Genomic DNA, 14,809 nt, shown 5'->3' on the forward strand with positions numbered 1-14,809 from the left:
ATTAAAGTAGCCTTTTTTTTTTTATCAAAAATCTTTGTTTTCCCCCAAAACCCATTAAATAGCCTCAAATTTTTCATTCTTAACGATTTCCAAACTATTTAAAAAAAGTTTTATTTACTAATGCAATATGTTTCGGCCTCATCCTGGTCCCAGAAAGAGCGAAAGATCAAAGATTCTTACAAGTATTATGTGAATTGGAACTCATCTCTCTTCAGTCATTATAAATAATTTGAAGATTTTATTTGGGTGAAGGGAAAAATTTTCTTCACAGAAATGGGAATGTGGCTGTAGGATAACGTTGTAGCTACGAATGTTATTGCTGAAACATGATCCTCACAGAAAATTACATCGTTATTCCACAGGAAAGGTTATTCTGAAAGTAGAACGCGTCTGAATATTTGTTTATTCTTATTCTTTCTCTCTTCTCGCTTTCAGCGTCCATGTTAACAGTAAAGGGAATCTATAATTACTTAGTTTGATAGTTTTTGAAGCTCAAAAGATGTTTTTACACATAAAAATATTTATCTAATCCATTAATGATTAGGAAAAGCGTTAATAGCTAGTTCTACAAAGCTACCTAGCTGTATTCGTACCAGTACTAGCCACTTTGACGAATCTTTTCTACATAACTGAGATTGCAGCAGCTATGGCAGCACTCTTACCTCATAAGTTTGGGTCTATCAATCTTCCTGAGCCCACTTTTCCTTCTTTTCTAGATCTTTCTTCAACTATCTACTCGTATTCGTGTTGTTCATAATAATATCATATCATTTACTCTATTATTGTCAGGACCTTCTAGAATAGTCTCTCTGTTTAACAGGTAGAACATTGTTTTAAACAAAAAGAAAATTAAAAAAAGTATGCTTTAATGAATACACTTCTTTTTTTTAAACAAGCAGCTGTACAGCATGGAAATAGCAATATTGTAAGCTGCTTTCAGAGGGACACCGAAGTAAATGGTCTGTATATGTTGCTAGTAATAGGTCCGGTAGCCGTTAATAGCAGTCTTCAGGCAACTACACTTTATTGCCATTTTGCTGCTTGAATATAAAGATTCCTTAAAGTGAGATAAAAATTCCTTGAGTTTATTCGATATTAATTAGTACTTCTGCATTTCGCCTGAGCAATAAGCTTCGTCTGTGATTTATTTCTTTAAATAAATTCTTTCAATAAATCTAGTGTTTGATTTTATTTGTATTTACGTGCTTTGTTGCATGCATTTTTGTTTTGTTTCAAAAAATTAGTGCACAAACTCTTATTCCTATACTTTACTACAAACATAATACAAAAAATAAATATATACTTATCATTTTCAGTTCTTTTTTCATATTTTTTTTATATGTAGCCGTTTGGTCAAATATGCAGTCTTTACTGTACAGAAAATAGTACTATAACAGTTCGTTACTACTTGTTTCTGGCTACTTAACTACAAAACAAAAAAAATATTCGGTAGTTTTATAAATAAAGTAAGTTAAAGAAGTTTTTCAAAGTTACCAATTTAATTTATATTTTTAGTGACAAATATGTTGAAAAAAAGTAAGAAGATTACGACAGCAAATCATGATTTGGTCACTGTAATATATAGTTTATGTATTCTAGTTCTTGTCAGAGTGCAATTTAATTTCGTAAGAAAAGTATTTTTCATTACTCAGTGGCCTCATATGTATTCATTTTTTCAGACAACTGCTACAAAATTTTAAAAGACTAGAGACTATACTATCCTACATCCCTCGAATTTTTCTATTTCGGCGATATAGTATGCAACAATCAGTCACGGATTTGATAAATAAATGATAAAACAGATAAAAGCACTTAGAAAATAACTGAAATAACGAAAATTTATCATATTCGATTTTTTTATTACATATCAGCCTAAATGCGTACCTTATTCGTTCGGCTACAGATATAAATTGGGTTATAATAAAATATCCACAATTTTTAAATTGTTTTAAATCATTTTTAATTTCGTCGAGAGCCAAAGAATAGCAACATGTGAAAAAAACCAACCCATTAATTTCATTCCAAAAAGGAGCGCTTACATTGCACTCTGTTGATTTTCCTTTGAACTGTGGTTACAGAAACACAATTTTGAAAGTTAAAATGCAAAAAAAGTGGGTTAAAATACCCTAATTCAAAGAAATCCACAAGATAAAGTTACATGTCTACGCTAAGCAGTAGGTTAATTGAAGGCTATCCAATAAAACGTTAATTAAATAGAATATCAAAGGCAACATACTGCTTAACATCCTAAAGGAAAGGGTAATTTCATACCTAATACAAATTGTTATTAACACCATTTTTTTTTCTTTTAAATTAGGTTTCGCAAAAGATCCAGGCAATGAAAAAAGTTTAGTGCTTATAGAAAGGCTAATCCAAAGATTAGTGTGTGGAGTCGGTGTCTTAGACAGTCGGTTTTCCTCTAAATTCTTAATTACACTTGAACCACATAAACTGAATAACAAGGTAAATAAAATCAATATTTCTTTCATATTTTTCTTATAACAAGTAGTCCAAAGAAATATTCATTATAAATGGATGCGGACAATACTTGGTAATCTACTATTTATTTGGAAGTATGACTACACTTAACACTCTACATTTGTTGTGAAGGTCTTAACTCAATTTTTGCCCTAACTTCTTCGATAAATTGATTATGCCTCACGCGAAATTCAAAGGTAAAGAGATGGAGTTCTCAATTATTGTCATTCAGTAAGTTAAAAATGCGAACTAACTCTAGTTGGTGTATGTCACGCTAGGTATATTGAATTAATGTGACAATTTATTATTATAATTAACTAATTTTGATGGTACCTTATAAAAACAATTATTTTTTCTAAAAGTACTTGATTACAATGTAACTTTACTAGCTGGAGTTTATCTCCAGACACCTATTTTTTAAGATTTTTAAATGATGTTAGACTCAGGCAACTTATCAAATGTGTTATAAACTTTGTAAGAGTAAATCATAATCGATATACCTCTCTCTCTTCTACATAATATTCCCTCTAGAAACTAAATTATTTTTATTATTAAAGAAGTGTTGTATTGTGCAAATCTAATAGTTCTGAATAGTGTTTTAATAATTAATTGTTTTTTTCATTGCAGCCGGGCAATAGCTTAAGCTATCTGGTACGCCTGGATGAACTCTCTTCACCTTCTCTCTATCCAGAGACTGCAGGTCCTACCTGTCATCTTGTAGAACCAGAAGGTGGACCACAAGGTTTTGCTAGACTAAGAATTTCTGGACCAGGTTCTGAAAATTGGGCCGAATTTGTGAGCAGTCAAGGTTATCTACGAAGGTAAATTAATAAAATAAAGAAAAAGTATTTTAATATCTATTAAATGCTTTGGTATAATTTTTAACAATAGTAGAAACTTTTTGAACTATTTATAAATTCACCGGCTCACAAAAGGGACAAGGTACAAGAACGATTTGTCGAACTGTTAGCACAGTCAGCTGCCAGAAGCAATGTGATTGGCCGTCCTTGTGAAGTGGACGAAAGCAGGGTTTGCGGTAGTCCAGGAAAAGTGGTGGATGCAACACATCTTCATAGAATGCTTCAAACATCTGCCAAAGAACAACTGTATTATGGGACAGGTAACTTCAGCTATTTTAACAGAGTTTACCTTTTGTTAGTTTAATAGAATTCTTATTCTATAGTTTTGAAAGCAAATTTGATGAAACTAAGTTATTCAAGTTAACTGAAATAGTTAAATTTAAAGTGGCATCAAGACTACAGTAACCAGATTAAAGTAATCGTTAAATTACTCGAACGTCTTGCCCTGAATTTTCCTTATTTTATCATCGTTGACTAGAGGACATGTTTGGGGAATCTATAAAATTAAGTTATTAAGAAAATACTCAGTGAAAGTATGTAGAAGTCCTAGCCTTTGTAGAACATAACACAAAAAGCTAAAAAAAAATTGAAATGGATCGAACAGTGGACTTGTATTTCCTTGATGAACTCCACTGAGAAGTTGGAGAGCTTAAAAACAATCAGATGGCATTTCATTTTTTAAATTTTATTCAAATGCTCCATTGTTAATTATACCACTTAGAACTTACCAGCTAATTTAAGGTAATATTGTGAACAAATTTGATGTTTCATTGAACAACAAAACAATTTATTGCTGTAGTTATGGTTTTGTAATAATTAAAAACCTATTTAAAACATGCACTGTTAAAATGCTATGGTTTAATTTCTTCTAACAAGCTACTTCACAAAGGAGATGCCAAAAATTCATATTACGCAACTGATATCTATTTAAGATATTTTAATAGGTTTCACTTCCATGTCGGAATTAATAAACTATGAATTCTGCTACATAATTTTTTATTATTGCTACAATTATTAGGTTATTTTTAGCGATGGTAATGTACTTGAACTAATTACCTACAGCAATTAATTGGCCATATTTCTTTGTGTAAATATTTATTTATTTATTTTTTTACTTCTGGTTATTGGAATTTTTCAATCGTGACAAATCTTCAAAATTAAGTAAAACCAGAAATACAAGGTTTTGAGTTTTCCTGGGTCCGAAGTTCAGTTTTTAGAAAAAGGAAAGGGAGTCGAGTGTAAGTGAAATGAAATACCCCAAAACCATTCATACTCAATATTTTGTGCCATACTACGCCCTCCAGTACCTGCAATAACTCCTGATGGCTTTATTCCTGCCTAAAGGTCGCTTTTGCTTAAAAGAAATGATAAGGAAGTAATATTAATCCTTTGATATGACAGCCCAGGTTTAATGGTGCCTTGCAATTCATTGAAATAGACAGTTTTTATAAATTGGTTGATAAATTTAGCCAAATTACCGAAATGAATCGACAAAACAGTGGTAGAAGAATCTTTGTTAAATGAAGTTTAAAAAGTTATGTTAGTTGCCCCAAAATCTCTTTCATGTTTGTTTCTCACAATTATTTATTATTATTTTCAGGAGAGAGTTATAGCAAAAAGTTTCCTGATCCGAGAGATTTTAGAATAGCCATAGTAGAGGGTTGCTCTTGTGTAAGGCTTAGAGTTGGCATGATTTACTCAAGAGATATCGGCGTAGAAACTGATGTTGAGGTGAGAATATTTATTGCAAAGAGTAAGACAAGTTATTGATGAGGATTTTTCTAAAATTTCATTAAGGAAACGAAATGAATTGTTCGTAGCAGTTAATAATAGAAACTTATTCAAATTTCAATAATTTAAAATTAAAGTTGTTTTAAACTGACAACTATTCTTCGATATTATTCTAAACATTAGAAAGATTCTCTACAAATTCAGTTAATCCGTTTTTATAAATCATGAACACGAATTAGAGATTTTTGAAGAGAATAATTTTTACTATTGGAATTGTTTGTTTGTTTTTGCAAGAAAAGACGTTTTTTAATGAACTATGACGTTGCTTAGATGATCAAAATAAGCTGAATTTGATCAAAAGCATTAAAGTCATCACATATTCGTTGTTTCAAAACCTAAATGAAGACAATTACCGTTTCGTATACTAAAAGATCTAAACAATGCTAATGTAACTCATGTTATTGTAAAAATAGTGAGACTTATGGATATTTTCCTAATTAACATTTTCACTTTTTGAGAAACAGATTAAAAAAAAACCACATCACTTTCGAGGGCTTAGCTGTTGTATACTCCTACTTGCTCCTTGAGGCGATTAATGTATAACATTACCCTAACAAGATTGTTTAAATCTTCTTAACTTAAACCTACCTTTAGAGATTTATTTACACTTGCTTAAAATTATTTAATGTAAGTCTAAAATTTTTCAGGTCACATTGGTATTGGGTATAGGTTTTACTTCTTGGCCAAATTCAGCTCAGTTTCCTGCTAGAATAGATTTAACACATCCTGAATGTCTGCTGTACCATCAAGCTTCGACAACAGTAAGGTTTCTATAAGATCTTATCCTAAAATTAATTACAAACATAATGTTGCGTAATATTTATTTTATTTTATTTTTTTTTTATTTTTATTTTTTTGGCGCATCAACAGCTGAGGTTATTAGCGCCCGGAGCTTTTTCCAGTGCACTGCCGGCCTCCGGACAGTGTTCTCTCGTTACAAACAACACTGTCCATCACCGGATAGTGAGCTGTAAGAAGCTCCTAGGAAGAAAAAATGTAAGGGTCAGCAGCTGGATTCGAACCCGGGACCTCCGCGTGGGAGTCCAGTATGCTAACCTCATAGCTAATCCCTTCCCTTATTATTATTATTATTAGTTTGCTCTTCTAAAATATGTCTCTTTACATTCTATTTCTTCTCGTAAGAATGTGAGAATGTGATTTCCGATTCTGCAGTATAATTTGTACAGAGTGTTTATATCCAAAACTATTCTAATTAAAAACGAATTAATTAATTTCTAATGTAATATGACAGAAGCAAAATATAAACAGAAAACAAAGTTGAATTAAATAAACTGCAGTAAAGTTACGGATCTTCACACCAGATTTCTCTTTTCAACAGTTCTACACAATAATTCAATCTAAGTTTCCTAGTTTAAATGTCTAAAAGTTAAGAACTCCAAATGTAGCCTTAAGAAATATTAAACTGATTTTATTTTTTTTACCATTAAACAATTTCTTAAATATTTTTTAATTATTTTCAGGGATTCTATGTAGTACCTGCTCCTCCACATCCCACCCTAAGATGTGATGATCGTCCATCGACTTGGCAATTAAGATTTCCAGCCGCTGAACAAACCCTGGCCAAACATTATAGTGCTGGCAGTGTGCCTGGACGTACTCTGACTGTACTTCGCGCTTTACTGCATGACCTTAGATCTACTACAAATGGTGGCCATGTACTTTCTGATTATATGGTGAAAACATTATTATGGTTCAAATTGGAAGAAGCACCTGCTTTAACACAATGGACTCATGATAAATTGGCCATCCAAGTGCTGACAATTGCTGATAGACTAGTCACCGCACTTAGGACCCAAAGACATCCTTCGTATTTCTTTCCATGGTTTAATGTAAGTAATGCTAACAAGAATGATCAAGATGTATACAAATAAGAGCATATCTTTAGATCTTTAATGAATAATATTGATTATTTTCAGTTTCTTTCAATGCCGGTAAACACATATTGTTTTTGCAAAGCGATATTAAAGGATTTGTTTGCCTTAAACAATTTTTTTTTTTGTTAAAATTTCTGTCTAAATACTGAATAAAAATTAAAACCGCATTTCTTTCAACAAAAATTACAGATTATGCTGAATTCACCTGGAGGTGGTACTCTCCATTATACTGAAGAAGATTATACCCATGATGCTGAACTGTTAACTTATTATCTTAGAAGACTTACTGACAGTTCACCAGCTTTAGCACAATGCTGTGATCCATGGCAGAAGATGGAATCAGCTTTAATAGCTAAATGGACCGATGTAGTTACTGATTTAACTCCACCGCAAGCAACTCGTTCTACAAGACTCAGTTTTTATCCTCTTTCTTCTTCAGGTGAAAAATTACAATTTACTTACCAATGTTTATATGAAATATTTCATTGGAGAAGTATTAAGTTACAAACTTAGTTTACTTTACATCATATAACTACATTAAAGTGACTAAAAATATCTGTGACCCATTTTTTTTTTTTTTGCGCAGGTTATTCTACGATTGCTGCTTCACAATATTCCATAAGGCAACTTTCTTATATTGGACAACTTCTTAGGTCTTTGCTAATAGTAAGATCACTGACGCTAACCAAGGTACATTATTATTATTATTATTTCGAAATTCAAAAATCTAGGAAAAAATAGTATTTAAATTAAAGTCATGCCTATGAAGGCATAACCTTTTAGATTGAGTTGCATCCATTGTATTACTTATAGGAAGTGATTCAACCCTGAAATGTAAGCACTCATTAAAAAGAATTCCGAGTATAATTTTGCTACGAATGTTCTAATTATTAAAAGAAGACATTATTTCCCAAACTGGTGAGCAACATTCATCGACTTACTCCAACTGCATTTCTAAATGCAAGCATCTAAAATTTTTGTTCAATCTCAAAATTATCACAATGTATGATTTTAAAATGGTGCGATCCATGGCAAAAGATGGAATAAGTTTTAATGGTGGTCTTATGATCTCTGCGTTAAAATTTCATTGAATATTGTATTTTAAAAATTGAATACACTTTCTCAAGTCAATGCCTTATAAATGAAGGCCTGAGGAAATAAGAACAAGTTTAAATGTAAATCTTCTATCCTAAATTTACAGGTATTTGAAGTGTACAAAAAATCATTTGCTTTCGTTTTGTGTAAAAATTAACAATTAGTATTATAAGAAATGCAAAAAAAATATGATCCTCTTAGAAATTGTTAAATATTTCTTTTCAGAGAAATAATATGTAAAGTCAAATACTGGTAGAATAATTCTTATCAAAATTCAGTTTATAAAAATGGAACTTAATATTTTCAAATTTTTCGGTTCAGAGTTCGAGCTTACCAGTCTGGTCTCATCATCGCTATTCACATCAAGTTGAGAATTCGCACAACGAGGATTTAATATTTCTAATATCTTCTATATTAGAGCAAGCAAAACATGCTTACCTGGGTACTTCAAGGTTAGTAACTACCTATAGAAGAACCAGTGGACCTAGATCTAGACCAAGAACTGTGTGTGAAGCTTACGATCTAGCAGCCAATCGCCTATTAGACGAAGTACGGATAAATAAGTACGTCTCTTTAGAGAATAAATCCTGAAAAATAAATTAACTGTTTAGTAGATTTTGCACAGTTATTCTACAGTGACCAGGATTTATGTTTTTAAGTTTAATGTGAGAGCACATTTATAGGATTTGTCAATAATAATAGTACTGGTTTACTTATAATTTCTTTTAAATATTTATGTATTCAGATCCGAGTTTAGAAAATAAAAGATGCAATTAAATTCCTTCTATAAGTCACAGCTAAAGATCTTTTTACCAGTTTTTAATCAGCTTCATCATTTCATTCATAGAGTTGATGTTCTTACTGTCAAAAACTATTAATAGTGTGTGATTTTTAATTACTTCTTACTCTAAATTAAGAGGAAGGACTGTAATCGTGCAGATTGTCGATTTTGAGCTTACACCGGATTTACCAGTTTGGACATTTTTCTTGAAAATTTGAGAACGGGTTCTCCTGAGAGAAGGAATGGGTAGATTCCTTATTAAGTGTTAATAATTAAATATAACTCAATATGTTTTGTTCTTGAAGAACTTTAACTGAATTGTAGGTTTAAAAACCTTTTAAAGATGTTTTGTTTATTTTTAAAGGTCATCACAAGAACTAGATATAAATGATGATCGTGCAGTAGTGCGCGATGTTATAAAATGGCTTTACCACGGAGTAGACTCAGAAAAAAAGACATTAGCTCCAGTATTAAGACCCTATATGGACAAACTTTTCACAGTATCCCATGAAAATTGTTGGTACGCAACTGAATGGAATCGTAGACAGGAATCGGACGAGATAAAAGCGTTAGGAAAATTTTGTCGCCTTGTCTCGGATGGAAAGATTTCAGTAAACGATGGCATCGTGGATGCTTATTGTAAAGGCAAGTTTTTAAGTTAATTCACATAAATGAAAAGGCGCTTATCAGTTAATGGGGCATTTAAGAGGATTTGTCTCTGTAAGCCACAAATTAAACTTCTCAAATATTGTTATTTATTAATAATTTTAACGCAGGTTGGTCTTGGGCGGAATCTATAATAAAGACAAGCTCTGAATTAGCTGATGGTGTGGAATTGATCTTAACCCCGGCTTCTGGTAAAGTAATAAGACATAGAGTTACCGAAACTAAGTTAGATTTGAACTTGGTTGGTATGTCTAGAAGTCTAGGAAGGCGAAAGGTAACCAGTGATGGAAAGGTTCTCACTTCAGCCACTCTACCTAGGCATACTAAACCTTTTAGAGGTAAGATAAAAGAACAAACTTTTTTTTTTGTCTAAACCTTTAAGAGCAGCTTTTATTTTTGCAAAGAACAAAACATAAATAATGAAGGATAATGAATGCGAAGTCACAGCAGTTAAATTCAATGTGAAATCTAATTATAAACCTAGCAATAAGTGGATTTGTTTTAGAATGCCTGAAATCTAGACTAAATAGGACAAAGGAGGACGATGAACTCTTAACTACATCACACAATATCCTTAAAAATGCTAATCCAATGGTGCTTACAATGGAGGCGATGCATCGCTATGGTAACCATCGTGGACTAGGCAGTATTGTTCATGCATTAATTACCCTTAGGAAATTTTCGGTAAATAATTTGGTAATTAAAACATTAAAGAAGTGGCTTGCCGCCGATATTTCTTTCATACAATTCTTCTCATCTTTGGTTAGGTATTGCAAGAAGTTTCTGGCATGTTACCAGAAAGTGATAGATCGCAAGTTTTAGATGAAATCCAAAGAGTAAGTAAGGAAGTTAGACGCCCTAGAAATCTAGCACGTTCAGTATCAGCTAGGATAAAACCTTCGCAGATTTACCGATCTACCAACGAATTATCTCTTGTGCCCGTAGAAGATGGAGAAGGAATTATAGCCGTTGGTGAAACTTTAGTTGGTACTTGTCGTCAAATTAGAGTCAGAGGATCGTATCCATCTGTTTTTAATCCAGCTTTTTTCAGGTATTTTTATTTTTATGTTTATATTCTTTAACTATCTCTTCATTATCATTATCTTTCGGTGGAATAACACAAAAACAAAGGTTTTGTTGGCGAACTTTGAGAGAGAACTGATAGATTAAAATCTTTCCATGTATCTGGAAGGTTGGAATTTAGCAAATTCTGGAAGTGAAATTGAGGCTTCCACCTTTAAAGGTGAATAAACACTTAATAACTAAGATTAGTCCTCTACTCTTGGGTTTACTCCATATCATTACTAAATAAAATATAAAATACTAAATATAATTAAATAATACTAATATATAACACTAAATATAACCTGCACTCCATTTTAATAAAAACAATTCTATAGCCGCATCTGTACCCAAATCTTTTTTGAAAAAGAATTCAAATTGAAATTAAATTGTACTAGACAATACTAAAGTGATAATTAACATAAGAAATCATTGTTATTTCTCGCATATGTAAATAAATCCATAAGCGATTAATATTAATGAAGCTGAAATTGTGACTTATAGAAATTTACAAAACATTTCTTTGTGTAACTTATGTAAAAATAAAGAAAATTTAATTGAAAGTTTTAAAAGTAATTATATTTTATAAAAGGTTATCTTTCTATACAGGTCTATACCATTAAAAAGAGGTATGTGTGTTAACGGTTTTCTCTTTCTGGTGCATGATATGGGTGGTATTTGACCCAAAATATTTTTACAAAAATGTAGCTTGCAGTCAAGTTCCCTAAAATTAATCGAAACCTAAAAGCTCTGGAACTGGCAATCAAAGGCTGCTTGTTTTGTCAGACATGCTTACACATGCGAAGATCTCCAACTTGTCTGGGATGAGCAACTTTGAAAGTACGTTGTTAGTGAGTGTTAGTTACGGTTTGCCTTCTGATATTCGAAAAGGCGCTATGGTATTGAGTACATCATGGAATAATTAGGGGTATAATTAGGAGTATTTATTTTACAGTATAATAAACGTCTGTAGTGTTCTGGTGCTCTTATGATGTTCAAATTTTTGGAGATTTCTAAATAATGTTTTGAAATCGACGCCTCAAACTATTACGTTTCAGTGTCTGCGTCCAAAAATATCAAATTTTTTTGTCCATCCTTGTACAATCTCGAGAATACGAGAATGTTGAAATTGTACGGGAATTTTTAAACTGTTTTAAGCTAGTTTTGGAATATGGCCAAAATTAATAATTTTTTTTTTTAACTAAAATTTCTTATGTCATTATTATTACAGGGCCCCCGAGACGGAAGCAGTTTCTCCCATGTACGCAGATTCGCCCTTCAGGCAAAATAAATTGTCTAATGAAAACGAAATGATGCATCTCATGAGAAGTACTAGAAGAAAACAAATTAGAAAGAATGATATTACTACCAAATTATAAATTATAAACTTGTAATTAGTTATTGTAATGTTGTTTAAGTGAAAATTGTAATTTATTTTTATTTTGTATTATAACTTTATTATTTAATCAAAAGTGCATTCGCCCCTTCGAAAATAATATTTCCAATCATTTACACATTTAATATTTACAATACAAGAGTACAAATGTTCAATTTGATATCTATTTCCGATAAAAATAATATATCTCAATTCAAATTGACATCTTATTTTAATCAATATCTTAATTAAAATAACTGACCAGCATTAGAAGTTAGGACATTAGAAAAATGATTCTCTTGCGAAAATGAGCACAATATACAAATTTTATAACATATATTACTCAACACTTTGTAGAAAATTCAGCTAAAAATGATAGCGGGGAATTTGGAACCTGTAATTTCTAACTGCATTACCTATGTAATAAATCTGAATTTGGGAACCAAATGACACACAAAATTCATTTTTAAATTATTGAGTAACTTTTTTCTACAGGAGTTCAAGTTCACATAGGTTTTGTGTATTTAGATGAGACAACAATAACGCGCTTGCAACACCATGTTTAGTTCCATTTGCTTCCGTCCATAGCACATTTTGTTTATGGGAGAAAATTGAATAAATTCTTTGAAGTGAAACTGTGAGGTTATTGTGATGTAATTAATTGGAAATCATAAAATAGTATTCGACATAGAAACAGATTTAAGCAGACAGGTCGCACTGGGATCTGTAGAAATAGAAAAGAAATTTATTATTCTGGGACAATTGTCCCCTAAGAATAAATACAGGAACAAATAGAGGCCTTAACAGTTTGGCCTGTGTTTAAAAGAAAATAAATAAATAAATAAGTATTGACAAAAGGTGAAAATAAAAATAACAGCAGAAATTAAGGAAATAAATTAAAACAATTAGAATTTCGGAGGAAGCTGAATAGAAAGGAGATAACTGAATAGACGGGATTTAAATATAGATAGGGTAGGAGCATGGCGGACAGATGAAGGCAAGGAGTTCCAGAGAGAGGTAGCACGTATTAGGAAGGACTTGTCAAAGGATGAGGTACGGTGAGAGGGAATATAGAGATCAGATGAGCGAGATCTAGTGTTACGGGAATGGATGGAGGATTTAAACTTAAGGAGTTGAAAAAAATCTGTTGAAAAGGATCTGTACAGAAATTAATAAAAAATTCGGAAAAAGTTTTAAATGCTTTTCAATTTATAAGCGAAATTACATAAAAGGGAAAGATATAAATAGGATTCAAAAGTTATTGAGGACGGAGGCGTTGCTTAATTTAGTAAACCATCTTAACTCCTCTTTATCAAGGAAGCCTGTACCAGCGAAGGTAGATTACATTCAAGGAGAATTCCTTCAGTTTTCCAGAACTGCCAGTGAAGGAGTAAAGATGCTTAAGAATTATTTTAAACCAACGCAAACCACATTTAATGCCTTATTAAAATGTTCATATTCCTGGATAGCTAAAGTTCATTTCCCTGGCATCTAGCGGTAAAAAGAGAAACTAATGCAAACTTTTGATTTGTATTACTCTGTCGTTTTACAAGTGAGGAAACATTTTTTGATCAAGAAAAAATAAAACTATTTCAATAATATTTTCGTTATTTATTAATTAAGAATTAAGAATACTAACTAAACTCCAACCCTAATTTTAGTACAGATTAGGAGAAGCAATGTTCATAGAATTTCTGCACCAATATTTCCAAATAGCCTCAGATAATCAATTGAAATATAAAATGAGTGAATCCTTATGATACCAAGCTCGTAACTTCACCTATGTTACAACAACATCGTGGATAAATAAACTGATTTCATACAAGGAAATATACAAAGGTAGTACAAAGAAAAATTTGAATATCTATTATTTCAACCAAAAGCAATATATGACTAACAGTCATCTGACCTCAACACCTAACGTTCACGGAACCCTGAAATCCTTAAAAACGCATAGCAGCACAATAAATTATTTTGCATTTTCCACTTATTTTTTTCTTTCTATCTATTGAATGATATTTTAAAACTAAAACATAATTTTTGTAAAGTGATTAACACTTTTTATACATAATTTTTATGAAACCAACTCGATCGACTATAATTTGTTACAGACCTTAGCACTTTTCTGCAGGAAAAAATTTAATAACCAGTGAAGATGAAATTGTAGTGTCTTAAGTTTTATTTTATTTTTTTTTCTTATTCCAAACCCAAGGAGAGGTAAAACGAGAGATTCAACAAGCTGATAAAAGAAACAGATGTTTACAACAATCAATCATGACAAGCTTTTATTTAAACGTTTGAAAAGAAGTAATAAAATAAAGTTTTTATTGAAAAGACAGTCTTTTTATTTATTTTCACAAACCTCATTATTTTAAGATTATCTCGAAACTTTCCTTTAATACAGTTAACGCTTCATAATCTTCAGTTTTTTATTTATATAATTTGTAATTAAATACTTACTGAAAGAGTTTAAGAAAATATCACAAAATTCTAAAAAAAAAATGGATTGAGAATTTATAAATTACAGATTTACGATTTTTTTTAGCACAAAGAGTTGGAAACTACAATACTGCAGACTAAAAAAACATTGATTATTATACTGTTCATAAAAAATATCAATTCACTAAATATTCTTAATAATAGACAACAAAGAATGTTGTATAAAGTGACATACAAAATAAAATAAGGGCAGTAATAAAAAATGTGATATTACATTTCATGAAATACAAAGAGTAAATACCAAAATAAACAAAAACCACTTTAATTGTCTGCGTTTTAATTGACAGATAAATTTAGCCGGTCTAGA

The 14,809-nt window shown here is 31.1% G+C and overlaps 1 protein-coding gene across 4 annotated transcripts in view; it reads left to right on the plus strand.

The window, feature by feature from the left end:
• Positions 1–12,100, plus strand: part of LOC141447195 (uncharacterized) — a 23,751-nt gene extending 11,651 nt beyond the window's left edge. For 3 of the 4 annotated variants that reach the window (XM_074114483.1, XM_074114484.1, XM_074114485.1), the window contains 14 exons: positions 2,318–2,463; positions 3,106–3,299; positions 3,414–3,598; positions 4,939–5,069; positions 5,777–5,890; positions 6,611–6,979; positions 7,214–7,463; positions 7,611–7,714; positions 8,441–8,682; positions 9,265–9,545; positions 9,677–9,904; positions 10,072–10,250; positions 10,334–10,617; positions 11,860–12,100. In XM_074114483.1, the coding sequence (XP_073970584.1) occupies positions 2,318–2,463; positions 3,106–3,299; positions 3,414–3,598; positions 4,939–5,069; positions 5,777–5,890; positions 6,611–6,979; positions 7,214–7,463; positions 7,611–7,714; positions 8,441–8,682; positions 9,265–9,545; positions 9,677–9,904; positions 10,072–10,250; positions 10,334–10,617; positions 11,860–12,007 (2,855 nt within the window). In that variant the 3' untranslated portion in view covers positions 12,008–12,100. The remainder of the gene's footprint in view (positions 1–2,317; positions 2,464–3,105; positions 3,300–3,413; positions 3,599–4,938; positions 5,070–5,776; positions 5,891–6,610; positions 6,980–7,213; positions 7,464–7,610; positions 7,715–8,440; positions 8,683–9,264; positions 9,546–9,676; positions 9,905–10,071; positions 10,251–10,333; positions 10,618–11,859) is intronic. The other variant, XM_074114486.1, reaches the window with a different exon arrangement.
• The last annotated feature ends 2,709 nt before the right edge of the window (positions 12,101–14,809 follow it).

Source organism: Rhodnius prolixus, unplaced genomic scaffold (assembly GCF_049639745.1).
Source record: "Rhodnius prolixus isolate KJV_2025 unplaced genomic scaffold, Rpr scaffold_7, whole genome shotgun sequence".
Classification (NCBI taxonomy): Eukaryota; Metazoa; Arthropoda; class Insecta; order Hemiptera; family Reduviidae; genus Rhodnius; species Rhodnius prolixus.